Source organism: Oxyura jamaicensis, chromosome 6, assembly GCF_011077185.1.
Source record: "Oxyura jamaicensis isolate SHBP4307 breed ruddy duck chromosome 6, BPBGC_Ojam_1.0, whole genome shotgun sequence".
Lineage (NCBI taxonomy): Eukaryota > Metazoa > Chordata > Aves > Anseriformes > Anatidae > Oxyura > Oxyura jamaicensis.
Genome location: NC_048898.1, coordinates 16,309,042 through 16,324,039, shown reverse-complemented (window position 1 = coordinate 16,324,039; position 14,998 = coordinate 16,309,042). Strand labels below are relative to the sequence as shown.

Genomic DNA, 14,998 nt, shown 5'->3' with positions numbered 1-14,998 from the left:
AAAAAATGAACGCATTTCTTTTTCCAACAAGCTACAGCAGAGAGTGAGCAAAGTCCTCCCTGAGCAATGAATGTAGATTGCCTTGGCCAGCCTGTTCCCATAGTAATAAATTGGATCAACACTCGTATCTGCCTTAGAAACCTCCACTTCCAGAGCTGGCCCACAAACCTTTTGTAGTTCCCGGCTCATGCGTCAGGCCCCGCACAATCAGTGTTTTCCCAGCAGCACCGCCAGCCTTCGCCGCAGGAGCTCGGCCGGGCGATAAAGCATGCGGCCCGGGACAAAGCGGTGCTTGTCGTCTGTTTACAGCGAGGGGTTGGGGCTGGGGAAATACCGGGCATGGCTCAGGCTCTTCCGTCCTCACCCGCTGGTGCAAGAGCCAGCTCGCGAGGTTAGCTGGAGCCAGCTGCTTTTTGCTGATGGGCGTTACACGGTGTGGATTTAGGGACTTTGCACAGCCTGCAGGGCACAGGCGGAGTGCTGGTGTCAGTGTGCGGTACAACAGAGGGAGCCCGTGGCCAGCATTTTCGCCCCGTGAGGCAAGCACGCAGCCACGCGTGGTGGGTGGCCAGCAGCCTGCTGAGAAAGTGGGCAACGAGGAGTTTGCCCTGCTGGGGCAGCCACAGTTGTTTGCTAGGGCTGGGCCTGAACATTAAGGTGCCACGACCTTCAGTTTAATGTGTCTGTGGGGCCTGAGCTGAATGCCTGGGATGTTCCCATACCTGTGAGCAGTACTTCGTAGTGAACACGTGGACTGTGCCCTGCTCTTGCCTGGCGAACAGCACCCAGGAGGGTGATGCTGTGACTGACAAGGCCCCAGCCCAGCCTGCCTGCGCTGTCTATTGCAGCAGCAGAGAGACATCATTTCCCTGGGAAAAATGTGCAGTGGAAGGGAGAGTATTAAATCTGTAACAGCACCGATGGGAGATGCCACCCAGGCAGACCATAAATAAATAAATCACATCCTCATCCTGAAAATAAAGCTACCTGTGTTAGTATCAGGAGCTGTGTGTGTGTGCACGTGCACACGCTAGCAGCACAGACAAGCCAGCCTATCCCCAGGGATGAGCCAGATGAGGACGCCGGCCGAGCTGTTCCGTTATTGCTCGCTCACCACTGCCCATAGAAGGAGCCTGAGGAGATGAGCTAAATTTAGTTGGGTTTGTGAATTATTCCCATCCCCAACCCGCCAAAAAAGCTGCACAGTTGATCTGGACAGTTGGAGGCAAAGTCTAAGTGGCATGTCAGCCTTACGTATGAAGAGGCCTGTGATGTTTATGTGGTTTGTTCACTTATTTTTTGGAAAGGCAGCATCCTGAATGTCTGGGGGTATGGCAGCAGCTGGGCGACACGTGAGGCCATTGTGCCCCAGTTCAACAATTCCCCCCCAGTTCTCCCCAGAGCAGGCACAGCCACATGCTGGGCACCTCTGTTGGGCTCTCAGGAAACCCAGTCCAGGAGAAAGTAGACACAGCCGCCTGGTGGAGTCACCCCATTTATTGAATGCAAACAGAAGGCAAATAACTGGGAAATGGTGGGGCTGTGATCTGACTTGGGCCTCCGATTTTCCTGTGCAATTGGCAGCACAAAGGAGGAGGAAAAAAAATAATAATCTGCGTATTAAAAAAAATGTGAAGGAGAAGATGAAAAGAATGTTGAACGATTAGTGACACCTCGCGTGAACAGACGGGAGGATTAATGTGGCAAGGAAATTCAAAGCCATGCCTAGTATTCCTTATTGCAAACAAGATTCGGCAAGAGGGCAAGGGCGACACTTTCCAAGGAAGAGCAGCAGAGGAGAAACCATCCACGCCGGCCCCGCAGCAGCACAGTTACTTTGGGAAGACGGTGACCACCTCGTAGCCCTCCGGGGGGACCACCCGCTCCCGCGCATGCTTCTCGCAGTAGATTTGATCTTCCACGAAGAAGTGTCCTTTCTGCTTGAGGTTGGTGCCGCAGTCGCTGCACACATAGCACTCGGGGTGACGCTGCTTGTCCCGGATCTTCACAAACACGCCTCTGGGGAAGGAACCGGCACCCTCAGCACCGGGCGCACACCAACGCCGTCCCCACCCCAGCCACCTCGCACAGGCTCGACCCCCTCCAGGGCCTACAGGCAACCATCTTCCCAAAGCGTACACCCTACCTCTGCTCAAGCAGGTGCTGACAGAGCAGTTATACCCAGCAGGGGAGCCCTGCTATGGAAAGCATATCCTAGCAAGGGTCTCCCTAAATTTCACAGGCCAATCCTATCACCTGTGGTGGCATGGAACTGGCATTCAGAGGCCTGGGATGAAATGAGGGGAGCAGCTTGGCCATTGGGTGAGGAACAAAATCCACAATCAGTCGACAGCTGATTTCCAGAACAAACCTAGAAACAACTGCCAGCACCAAGAGAGGGGGACACTGCTAGCGACTGCGATGCCTGGAGCAGGAGCACAGGGTGACCAGACCCCGGCCCCAGCCTCAGATGCTGCTGCTCAGGAGAAGCAGTCCCACTCAGCACGGGATGCTCTGACTGGAAACCCTCACAGCTTGACCCAACACTTGATGAGGGAAACTACATAGCAACTTGCTAACTACCACCAGCAGCAGCACAAGTTGCCAGGAGTATGACTTCGTTCCAGCAGCCACCTATATTTTCTGCAATTCATTAGTTTTTACAGCTAGTCATAGTCCCGTCCTGTGCTTTCCCTCCAGATCTCCCTAGATGACAAAGTAATTGTAGGGTTTGTGTCAGATTCACATTTACAGCCTACAGAGGCAACCTGTAATGACTCTGCTGGTCCTCGGTGACGGAAGTGTGCAAGGACCGTGCAGTTACAGGGTCCCAGGTCTCAGTAAGCAGTGTGACAGTCTGATCTCACGGGAGAAATCTTCCATGGCAGTGCAGGGGGCTCCCAGCACTCAGCCGCTGAAGCCCACTGTTAAGCTAAGGGGGTTGCAGGGAACTGAAGGAGAAAATGAGTGAAGAAGAACTTGTGGTTGAGAAACTAGAGGGTGAATAAAAGACATGGGCTGGTTCCCTTGTGCCGTCACACAGTACAGCAGCTCTGTATCGTCCTTGCTGTGCTACAAGTCAGACATACCCTTACAAGGGCAACAAAAATTAATTTTGCCTCAGCACAGCAGAGATGTGCCGTCGTGCAGCAGAGCAGGGAGCAGAAGGCAGCTCTCCCAGTCCACACTGCCTCTGACTGCCAGGGCACAGCACTGCTGTATTGCTGGGAGCACCAAGACATGAAAATCATTAAATACTGTCCCTGAAGGGAAGGGTCAGTTTGTTTCTGGGTGTTATAAACAGGTTTCAGGTAGGAAGCAAAATACTGCAGCTACAACTGCACTGGGGGTTGTATCACAGGGACTTGCTTTGATACGGATCTGTAGAGGGAAACCCAACTCCACCTTGCTGCAGGGGTTTGCAGGGTGAGCGCTACCAAAGCTGGTGAGAACCAGCGTGCCTGGGCCGGCTCCTGGGCACGCTGGAGGTGGGAGGTGAGGTGTGCACAGGCACGGGGTGCCTGGGACAGGGACAGGCTTACTTACACAATGCCAGATCCACACTTGTCGCACATGGGCAGCTTCTGGGCATTCCCAATCGATGAGGCCACCTTTGTGGTGGGGGCCTTGACGCTCCTAAATCCAGATGGTTTGGTGGGGTCTCCTGGGGGTGGAAGGAGAGTGCTTCAGAGCATGTGAGATGCGTGGCTGTTGGCTCTCCTCCCAGGCAGATGCTCTGCTAGGGAGGGGTGAGGTTCTTCAATACCAGCTCTGAGGCAGGGATTCATGCATGGGAAGGAGGAAAGGCATTTAGGGTGTGAGAGGAGGAAGGAGAGAAGGGACACAGCTGAGCCTGGCCCTGGAAAACCAAGGGCCTGAGGTTGTTGGCAGTAAGATGAGCTTCTGCCCCGTCTCATCTTCAAAACCCTTTGGACATCAGCTAATGTGTCTTGCATGCACAGAGACACAAAGCAAAGCAAAGCCTCAGCTCCATCCTCAGCAGCACCAGAGCCTGCCTGCCATGTCCTGAGCACCCACTCAGGATCAAGCTGATGGCCAGATTTGGGTTAAGAAAGTGGAGGTGGGTGTCCTGGCAGACAAGGAGGCTTGTCAAAGCCTTTTTCCACTCTGCTGTCTGCTGTAGGATGGAGCTGACTCTCCCACAACTCCTGGAGGATTTGATTAACAAACCCTTTGTTGTTGCAGGGACACAGGGTGTGTGGCATGCTCCAGGGATGGCACCTCCCTAGTACAACCTCTCTGGGGCAGGGATGTTCTGCTGGACCTTCACAAGAGACATCTGCTGACCTGGATGCCTACAGGCAGTGGATCCTAGATGCAGAATAGGAGGCAAGCCTTCAAACATCTGCAGTGTAAAAGCAGCCTCTTACAAAATGACACAATCGATACAACTAGCCTTATCTGTATGACTTTTGCAAAAGGTTCAATACCAGGCAGGAAGGGATGGAGGGCTGAAGAAGCTCCTATGATGTTTCACCGGGAACAGAGGAGGCTGATGGGCAGGCATGTGCCACCTCGGGGGGAAGGCTGACAAAACCCTTCAGACTAGCACCAAGCCAACATCAAACTGGACCCATTGTTAGTGGTGGAAGGGGAAGAAGAACTCTGCAGAGGCTCACCCTGGTGACCAGTGAGGTCTGGGACATGTCACAGCCCGGGGCAGGGCCACTGACAGATGAACTGAGGGGAAAATTTGGGGCACTACCCACCCCACATCTCTGTTACCCATCCCGAGTGCCCCTGCATTGCCTTGTGCAGCCTCTCACGGCACGTTCCAGGCTGAGCTTACAGCCACTTCTGACGCACCTCAGCATTTAGCCCAGGGACCTAAGAAGCTCAGTGCTGAGATGCTGCTCCAGAGGTGCAATGCCCTATATTTTCTGTAATTCATTAGTCAGCACCCTTCAACCAAGCCAGCAAGCACCTGGCCCCCTTCACCATCACTGCAGGTGACCCTTGCTGGGAAGGGACCAGCAGCAGCCACATTTTCAGGCTCTACCCTATCACCCCTGCTTGTTCTCTGCTTTGAATAGCACTTTGTTCACACCAATAACACTGACAGCACATTTTTAAATCTCTCTAAGGGAATCAGCTTAATAAAATACCCACAGGAAACATAACCTGTTCCACCCTGCCAAACACCCTAAGCCTCAGCGTGCAGGCTCAAGTCTAAACAGCGAGCAGCCGCCGTGCCTCCACGCACCAGCGCCCACACACAGACCCCAGGTCCTCCCAGCTGGTGTGGATCAGTGCAGCCCACACCCTGGGGACCGGCCCCAGCCAGGGAGATGACAGCTCCCTGCTGCTGCATGCAAGCCATTGCCTGAAGACAGGCTCGGAGAAGCATCCCACAAGGGTGCTGTTTATTGCCATGGATGTTATCAGTCAGCAGCAGTGGTGTTTGAGTCGGGGCGAAAAGTGCGGCTGGGGCACTGTCTCTTCTGGGGCTGTGTAACCCTGCTCTGCATGGGTGATTACAGCTCGCCGTGGAGCAATGCCCAAGCCTATCCCGGCCTGTGATCAGGCAGGCAAACCTCGTGCCAGAGAATCCCAGTAATGCTGCAAATCTTCAAAGACTGATAAAATAGAGGGGCTTTTGCTTCTTATCTTCTTCAGCACTACTAAGCACAGGGGAGGACCTCGGAGGCGTGAGAAGTCCTGGCTCCTCCAGTCCCTTTCTTGCAGGAGCTGAACCCTGAGGGGTGAGCTGCAAACACTCACAATTTAAAAGATGCTTTCAGGTAGGTATTCTAACATCAGATTAAAGACTCCAAAATGCTGGTTTATTTCTTCCTATAATTTCCTTACTTCCTTCATTTTGCTGTTCCCTTTCAGATCACTCAGACCTAAGAGCACTTGGCTGAGCTGTTTCCCCTTCTGGTGAGTATCTCGGCACCAGGCTTTTGTTGGAAGAAATTGAATGTTCCTCTGCCAAGCTAATAACACAACAGACAAAGTCTCAACTGGTCTAAGGGGGGAAAAAAGTCATTCTTGGAATTCTTTTCCTAATTATTTGTTTATTTTATTCTATTTAAGGGGAGAAGGCAGTATGATTTGGCTCTCACCTAAGTTAATCAGAGTTTTTATCTAGAAGTCTATAGCCTTGAACTACACTAGTCCAGATGTCAGATCAAGAGTGCCAAGTAGTGTGAGGTTTCAGAGGTTCAAAGCTGTGGATTGATTGCTTTAACTCAGTTTCCAAATTTTTACATTCAGCTGCAGAAGTGGATCGCTTTTTCTTGTGTAGAGGGATGGAGACCAGAAGCGTTAGGACTCACTAAAGAGTGCTATCTCGTGGTACCTTTCGAAGTCTTTAATCTAAGATGGTCCTTAATCAGTGAATATTATCCTAGAGGGGCAAAACTTTAGAAAGCGTAGAAGGGTTTTTGCAACTTTTAGAATTCCTTCTTGAGAACTAAACATTGCAGAGGTTTATTTCTGTAGCATTCGGTCAACGAATGAGCAACAATAGATGCTGAAAATAACCAAGGAAAAGAAATTTAAGAGTAAAGTTAGTGAAAGGGTCTGTAGGTTTTTTTTGGAAACCATCTACACATGTTACCTTGAAGAAGCAACAGCTGAAAAAGGAGAACAAAGTTTCACGTGTTACTCTGAGACACTGTATACAGATGAAGAAATGGCAAAAGGGGAGAACACACCCAGGTTAGGTGTGCAGCAAGGGCTTACCTTTCTCTTCTGACTCCAAAATCTCTTGCAGCACCAGGAAGGAAGCTGATTGCCTGGGTGGCTCATGCGACTCTTGGTTCTCTTGGAGCATCTTGTAAACCTCAGATTCTCTGTCTATGACAATACTGCCCGGGGGCTGGTTGTGATCTAAACTGAGGATGAAACAAAGTACATGCTTGTTAAATGGCTGAAAACTAAAGCCAGCTCCTCCAGCAAAACCATCACAATGCATCATATGACTGAGAAATGAACGTGCAAAATGAAGGCAGAACAGGACACCATGAGACATGGAGGTGCTGGACGTGCTTGCACAAGACAGCTGCAGCCCTGTTGGGATGAGGCGCTGGGCCACCCGCACGCCCCGCTCTCAGTGGGTCCTCGCCCACTGCCCCTGGCCAGCCCCTACGTGTTCCCCCTGCTTCACAACTGCTGTGTGCTCCAGAAACTAAATCTTCCTGTCCAGGAACCAGGATAATAAAGAACAAATGTGCTGGGATGGGAATCCCACATGGTAGCTGTGTCATTACTGCATGGTCCCCGCAGGCATAGACCACCTGAGACTGCTACCTTAAGCTGCTGTGACTTTCAAATTTAGTACGCTTTATTCCATCAAAAAAATGTTTGCAAGGATACTCTGAACTGGTCCTGAAGGCCACCTTCACACAGTAACAGCTGTAGGATGCAGCTAAAAATATCCTCTGACTGGAAAGAGTTTTCTGTGTTTTTCAAGTGGGCATTATTATTTCCATTTTCTAGGTGGAAACCCAGAATCACAGCCCATTAACTGGGGTTAATGAGCACGTCAAGAGCAAGGAGAGATTTCTGCCTGCTAAGACTAAGCCCACATTTCAGCTGCTTCCTGAGGCACTGCTGCTGCCACTCATGTCACGAGCAACTTGGATCCTCAGCCTAGAGCCTGAAGTGCTGCAGTGCTGCACTGCGCAGTGCTGCACTGCGCAGGGTAGCTTCACATTGATGCTGAAACAGTGGTCACTGTGCCACCAGAAGGGTCTGTAGGGAAAAATAATAATAATAATAAATAAATAAATAAATAAAAAACAGAGGCAACAGCTTGGATGTTCTCCATGTCCAGCAGGTACACGACAAACCATGAGATTGATCTGCAGGGGGATATTCAGAGTATCCCTCTTGGGAAAAGTTTTCCAGCAGACAAGACACCAAAATGCCATGGATTGCTGTGGACAGGTGAGCAAGTATTTAAGAAAAGTCTGGACAAATATCTACTGGGACTAGTTTAAATCAGTGGCTTAAACTGATGAAATGCTGGGGTAGGGGTTGGACTACGTGGCAAGGGAGGTTCCTCCCATCCATGTGTTTTGTGGCTGGAATAAAATGTCTCTGGAAAAACAAGGTAAAAACGGACAAGTCTCCTCTGATGGCCCAATTACATAACACAGCCATATAAAAGTAAATGCTCTATTGGGTTTCACTGTTCCTGAACCCTGTGATTGCCTGAAATGTACATAAACATCCTGAAGCTCAGAATGAATTGCAGAGGGAAATCTTCATGAGGAGGCGACTGCAGACTTTCTATGCCAATGTGCAATTGAGTCCTCTGGGAGGTACTCTGCAGAATGAACTCTCCAAGCATCAGAGGTATAATCATTGCACGTGCTATAAAATGCTATTTCCATAAACAATTAGTTCATAAAATGTTTCCATCTTCAGTAATTCTCACTGGAGCAGGAAGCACATTAGACTTGCAAGCAGTTGAACCCTTGAAGCCTGAATCTCGTTTACTGAAGCGTGTCACCCGATATAAAATATTTCAATTACATGGAAAATGGCCCAAGTTATCCCAAATGAATACATGCTCTGTATTACATTCCTCTTACATAAACTGATATACTGCCTCTACTCTACCTACAAAAACATTGGTCAAGAAGCCTGCCCTTACAGAGTGCATTCTAAGAACGTTTCACAAACATGCATTCGAAAAGCAAAGGCTAAATCATCTTAACAAGCACAAGAGTCAAACAGATCCATCGCATTTCAACCATGCAATGTGATAGTGTGCAAAACATACAGATCAACTCTCCCAGACAGATACACTTGCATATACAGGACTTCAGAAAAACTACGTTAAAAAACCCTCAAACCCTAGAGAGTGAAACACTTCCACTTGCCCGGGCAGAGGGCTGTACTACTTGAAAATCTAAACAAAGCAAGTACATCTTTTGAATGGGCAGGGACAAATGCACATAGAGCATGCAGGTAACAAGTATCCCTACGTCAGCAGATGCATGGTACCCGCTGTCACCCAGGCACTTCACCTGCAGCAAACACCACAAGCTGGCGTCCTTGCTCAAGCACAGGAGTACCCTGACACAGCAGTTTTGCAGGGCACAGCTTCAGCTACCTTTACTGGACTTCAAACTCCAGCAACTGTTGCTGGATTTCACTGCTTCTACCACAGGCAACTTGCAACACTGATGGAATAACGCTGGATTACTGAGCTTTGAAAATTGGCAGGAAAATGGTAATAAAAGCCACAAAGACAGCATTGGACAGCATCTTCAGGGAAGCATATTCATTGCTAATGTGATTTTACTATTTTATGTTAGCACATTTTGTAAAGTTTACAGGGGTCTTAAAGCCAGGCTTCAGGAAGGTTTCATACTTGCTTGTGCCACGAAACAACTGCTGATGCCTGGGGTTCCACTGTTAGCAGGCATCAGCTCTCTGGCACAGCAAAGACAGCCAGCAGCGTGCCAGCTCCTGGAGAGCTCAGCACTGACCACAGGCCTGAGCAGTGACTTGCTGCAAATAACTAGACTGAGAAACAATGTGGGAGCAAACCCACAGCCCCCCATTATCACTTGGCTGCTGTCATTTGGCAAAGCCTGGCCATGGGTGCCGAGGGGACTGGGAGCAGCCAAGGAGCTATGCGTCAAAAGCAAAGGGCAAAGACAAGCAGCTCCCTGGCCACATGGCAGCAAGACACTTGGTAATGTACCGGGGAGCTGCTGAAGGTTCACCTCCCCTGAACAGTTCAGCCTTGGCTGGAGCCGTCCTGCAAGATGGCTGAGTGTGCTTTGTGTCTCATGTCTCACTACTGAAGAACCCTGTGGGCTGTCATTTGGAGGCATGGTCCCAAACCGCCCCAAAGAGCAGCTACCAAAGAGCACCAAGGCCTTGTGGTACTGAGGCTCTCCCCATGTCCTGAAGCCCTCAGAGCACATCAAACATCATCTTATGGGCAAAGAGAGCCCCAAGAGCAGCCACTTGTGTGGACAAGTGGGCAGGGGAGGGATGGGAACACAGCCCGGGTCCTCCACACACCTGGTCCCACCTGGGCTGTGCTAAACTCATGAGCATTATCAGCCAAAGAGGGTGACCTGTGGGGACCTGTGGGGACCTGCATCACCCAGAAATGAAACACTCCTCACAGCACACCTGTGGCACAGCCAGCAAAACAAAAGCCACAGCTCACTGTGCAGACGTGCAGCAGCACCCAGAAATGACCAAGAGAATGACCAGCTTTTGGGATAAGACACCTTGCACCCCCAGATCTGTCTGCTGCAAGCAACTCCTCCAGGAAAACCACCAAACTCCCTGCTGCATGGAGTAACAGACATGTGGGCAGGCTGAAATGAAGTTTTGGTGCTCATCATGTCACTGGACGCAGACACAATGCAGAGAAAGCTCCCGTGGAGTCATGCACTGCCCTTGGGAAGGTGAAATGTAATTGCTGGTTCCTCATGACCGCCAACGCCGTGAGCCACAGACAGGGACGAGGCACTCGTGGAAACCAAGATGCGGATAAGCGGATGTGCCGCGCTGGCCGCAGAGGCAGCAGGCAGGTTACCTGGGGAAATCGGGGCTGACGGAGGAGATCTGCCCCTGCAGGGAATCCAGGATGTTGCTCTGCGAATAGAGCTGCAGGGGAGAATTGAACTGCACGTGCAGCACCTTCAGTCCTGGAACCTCCACCTCCACGGGGCTTTTGGGGCAGACCTGGGCCACATGCTTCAGCTGCTCCGGCCCCACGCGGACCTGGCTGGGGATGCTGGAGGGGCTGTGCCTGCGCTGCGGCTCCGCACCGGGCGACTGCAGGGGGTTATAGACAGAGGCGAAGGGAGCCTGCTGCGCGCTCGTCGGTGATGGGCGGCTGCGGGCACGGGTGCCCACATGGGATGGGCAGTGCGATTTGTGTTTGTTTGGGGTGTTTGTTTTTTATGTGGTGGAATTGAGCGAAAGAGGAGGAAGAAAGGGAAAGACGGAAGAAGTTAATGAAGAGCTAAACCGAATACACCAAGTGACATAAACAGAACACCATCTGTTGCTTGTGCTGGAGGGACACACCACTGAATACATCACTTTACATTAAAAGCTTCTAGCTGATGCTGGGACACCAGTCTCACACTCCAGGTGTGTCCACACACAAAGCAAAACACAGCCACTCCACTAACAAAAGCAATGAAGACACGGCACGGGTGAGCACGAATCCATGGTCCTACTATCTAGCTATGACACCTTCACTGCTGCCCTACCCAAAGCTGGCCTGGGCATCCCACTGAGCAGCAATATCAACTCCAATACCAAAATGGCTGTGCTCAGTGGTATGGCTTCGTCCTGCCCTCCACATCTGCTATGAAACCAAACTCTACAATTTAACTTATTAGCCTCATTGACAAATTAATTGTCAAATAGTCTTGGCTTCCAGGGAGTGCTCTCAACTGGAAGGGACTCTAGGCTAGACCAGAGGTGGAATTTGACTGCCAAGTGGTCCCAGCAGGTTAACACAAAGCCAGATTTTCTTTGTCCCTGCTCTGCCTTGACTCAGATCTTGAATGAGGCCACTGAGGTCTACCAGAAGCAAATGAGGAGAGAATAGCCATTACCCTGTCCACCACTGCAGCACCATTGCTCTGCCCAGAAGAGCCCATGCTGCTAGCTGGGCAAGAAGCTGGCTTCAGCCAGGAAAAGTTTCCATGCTTGTATTAAGCAACACTCTCAGGTCTTTGTACTCTGCAAAAGCAGTGTCTCAAGTTACTATTGTCTCCTTAGTCACAAGTCAGAAATTTAGTCAAATATCTCCAAAAGCATGGATCTTGCAGTTTTTGTTTTAGAAGCAGCCAAAGGCTTCCAGGCAGCTTGGTACTGCTATACAGAGACTTGGGGCAGTTCAGCAACATGGCCAGAAAGATTTCAGAAAGCTCCTGGTTTCTGGTTTATAGCTTCTATTAAAGAAAACAAAACAAAACAAAACAAAACAAAACAAAACAGGAACCTTGGACTTCTGGGAAAAAGCCCTGGTCTTGCAAAGCTCAGGTGCAACCACAAACCTTTCAAGGTTGGGACCATTTTCAGCCCCATACATAAAATCATTCATAAAGGTATAAAAGCTTGAGCTGCTTTTTAAAACTCACGTGACAAGCTGAGTTTGATAATAAAAATAAAAAGATCAGAGCCTGTCTGTAAAAGCCAGGCCAGCCGGGAGCTGGGACGGACGGACGTGCTTCCTGCGCTAGCCGTACCCTTCCTGCCCCGCACTGCCCACGCAGCCAAAACAAGATGCTGACTGTACAAAGCACTCGTAACAAGCTGTCAGGCACCTGTTCAGACCAGAAGGCTGGTATGTCATGCTGAACGCACGTGGAAACTGCGTTGGTCTCTGCTAAACAAAGAAACACAAGAGCGTTAATTTCATTCCTGCACCGCGCGAAATGCTCCCCGCTTCTCTGAGCCCTGCCCCTGGGTGCCACGTCTGCTTCTTCCCCTGTCCTGAAAGAGAGCTTTTTTTGGGTTAAACCGGGACCCTGCCAGCGAGCCTCCCCTGGGCTGGGCAGGGAGGGAGAGGCGAGGGCAATACTTACGGCTTGCTAGGCTCGGGGGCCCCGGGAGATGTCTTTGCCTCCACAGCACTGTTGAAGGTCTGGATGTTTTCTGAGGAGTAGAGGCCCGCCGGGCTGTTGTACTGAGCAGTGATCACTTTGGGGGCAGAAGCCGTGGCAGCAGTGAAGGGGACCGCGCTCCGGTTGTGTGCGCTTCCTATGTGCCTTATTTCCTGCATGCAAAGGAGCAAAGGCACAAATCAGAGGTGCTCAGGCGTGCGGGTGGGACGTGGCAGGCAGCATGGAGCGAGCAGCTGGCACGTGGCGTCACCTGAGGAGCACGCCACCCCAGACCTGACCGCCAAAGCTGGCAAGGGTCCTCTAGAAAACAGCAGGGCCCCCGTTCCCATCCCAGTTGGCCAGCATACCCTTCCTCGGGCTGGCACTTAGGAGGTTTTGGAGGTGATGCACCAGGAATGCAAGAGCCCAGAAACATGGCCAGAGCAATTAGCTCCAGCTGCTGCATGCCTGGGAGCTCTGGAAGCCTATGGTAAGACACAGACCCCACCTTCTCACACGAGACTACAGATTGTAAGCATTCTTTGCAATTTCTGGAAGCAGGAATTCAATGGGAAAGTGGAGATGAGGGGCAGAAAGAGCTACTCTTCAGTGGCAGCTGAAAGACTGGCTTTCCTGAGATAAGGGCACTCTGAAAAGAAGGGTTTTGTCATGGCTACAAATGCTCTGGAGTATGTCTGCTCCTTCAGTGAAGACTGGGTTTCACAGCTGTCTTTCATGAACAACTTTGGTCTCTCTGGACAAGAAATTGCCACAGTAAAGGTGGGAAGATGATCCTTGTTAAACAAAGCATTGTCCAGAGGCAGCGACAGATAAATGCCTTGACCAGACCAGAGACTTCTGTGCCAGAAATCACCCAGATGTTCTGGGCTTACAGCAAACCAGAGGCTTCCAGGGGCATTAGTGGACACTTCAGTGGCCAAATCCAAGTTAAATTAGACGTGACATGAGACTCTTCCAAATCGCAGGCAGTGCTAACAAAAAGGGGGAATTTTGTAAGCCCAGCTCCAGTTCAGAGTCTGGGAATTGCAGCCCTGGGGCAGAGCTAAGGATAGTAGGGTCTTGTTCCTCATTGACTAAAGCAAGGTGAGTACAATGGGGCCTCAAGAGAGGAGGCAGAAGAAACTTCACAGAGGAGGCAGAAATAGCCAGGGCAAAAAGATGGCACCAAAATGTGCATTTTGAAATGTTCCAGCCAGAGGCTGGGAATGGCTTTGTTACAGGGCTAACGCCCAATGGCACAGGATGAAACAGGGCCCTTCTCAGCATGCTGGGCTCCTGGCTCCCAGCCCTAATTACCACAACCGGTTTCCCTCCCACTCCATATACATGCTGACTTCGACAGCCACGAAGTGAGCCTTCGCTGCCCTTTGAACATCTCACGACACTTTTTTGATAGAGCTATAGTTACAGAATAAACACTCATTAGAAACAAGTATGACTAAATCCCCCTACAGATTTTCCTTTAAATCACTTATATGTCCCCAGATTTCCTTATGCAGTTGGCCAGCCTTCCCAAACTTACAGCTGGGAGTCATCGTGCTCCATGGCACACATCAGGCACAGCACAGGACCCCTTGCAGAAGAGGAGTGTAGGTCCAAACTCTCTCATGAGTCACAAGTGAAAATCAGTGGGGCAGCTTGAGAAGTTCAGGTGTGGGGTGGCAGGACTGCTCTCCCACGGCTTTCTGGCCAACACAAATGGAAGTCAGCCACAAAACTTTCCCACAGACCAAAGGAAGAAAGACCCTGGAGTAATTAGCTAATCTCTCTTTGTTACAATCTCATTCAAAGCACATAACAGGGCTCATAAAAATAGTCTTTCCCATGGCAGAAACTGTGGATATTAGCAAAAAATAATCATTACTTCAGCATGTAAATCACACCATGGGGAAAAGTATCAGTGATCTTTTATCAGCATTAAGTGCACATGTTAGAACTCTGTTCAGAGGCCGCAAGCTGGAGAGAGGATATGCTGTGTGTATGAGCAGTTGGTTTAATGAAAGACAGAGGCAGCAGTTTTAGGACAAAGGGGTTATACTTGTAGGTCACATAGGCTCAAAGTTTAAATCATGTCACAATCTGTATTGTGGAAACATTTAGCTACTAACCAAGAATTACAGAAAGGGAAGTAATTTAGAGAAATTTTTTAAAAACAGATCTGGTTTCCTAAGGAAGTAAGACATCTCAATTACATGCTTTGTATGCATGCAGGCATATTTCCACCCCACCAAGGACTTCTGAATCTGTCAGCCAAGCTCAGATCACTGGGACAGAGTGACATAGGCCTCAAGGAGCTTAACTTGTAGGTTAAGCTCCTACAAATGTTGAGAGAATAGGCAGCCAGATGGAGAAAAGAGACCGAAATCACATTAGTGCCTTGACTCTAAGAACTGCAAGTTGTGTTTGGGCAC

The 14,998-nt window shown here is 50.2% G+C and overlaps 1 protein-coding gene across 3 annotated transcripts in view; it reads right to left on the bottom strand.

The window, feature by feature from the left end:
• Positions 1–1,479: 1,479 nt before the first annotated feature.
• Positions 1,480–14,998, bottom strand: part of PDLIM1 (PDZ and LIM domain 1) — a 39,899-nt gene continuing 26,380 nt past the window's right edge. Inside the window, exons 1-6 of one of the 3 annotated variants that reach the window (XM_035330568.1) lie at positions 12,549–12,681; positions 12,288–12,349; positions 10,538–10,840; positions 6,709–6,860; positions 3,547–3,664; positions 1,480–2,019 (exon numbers count right to left, since the gene is read on the bottom strand). In XM_035330568.1, the coding sequence (XP_035186459.1) occupies positions 1,833–2,019; positions 3,547–3,664; positions 6,709–6,860; positions 10,538–10,840; positions 12,288–12,316 (789 nt within the window). In that variant the 5' untranslated portion in view covers positions 12,317–12,349; positions 12,549–12,681 and the 3' untranslated portion in view covers positions 1,480–1,832. Of the gene's footprint in view, positions 2,020–3,546; positions 3,665–6,708; positions 6,861–10,537; positions 10,841–12,287; positions 12,350–12,548; positions 12,740–14,998 lie in introns of those variants that run through there. The other 2 variants (XM_035330569.1, XM_035330567.1) reach the window with 2 other exon arrangements.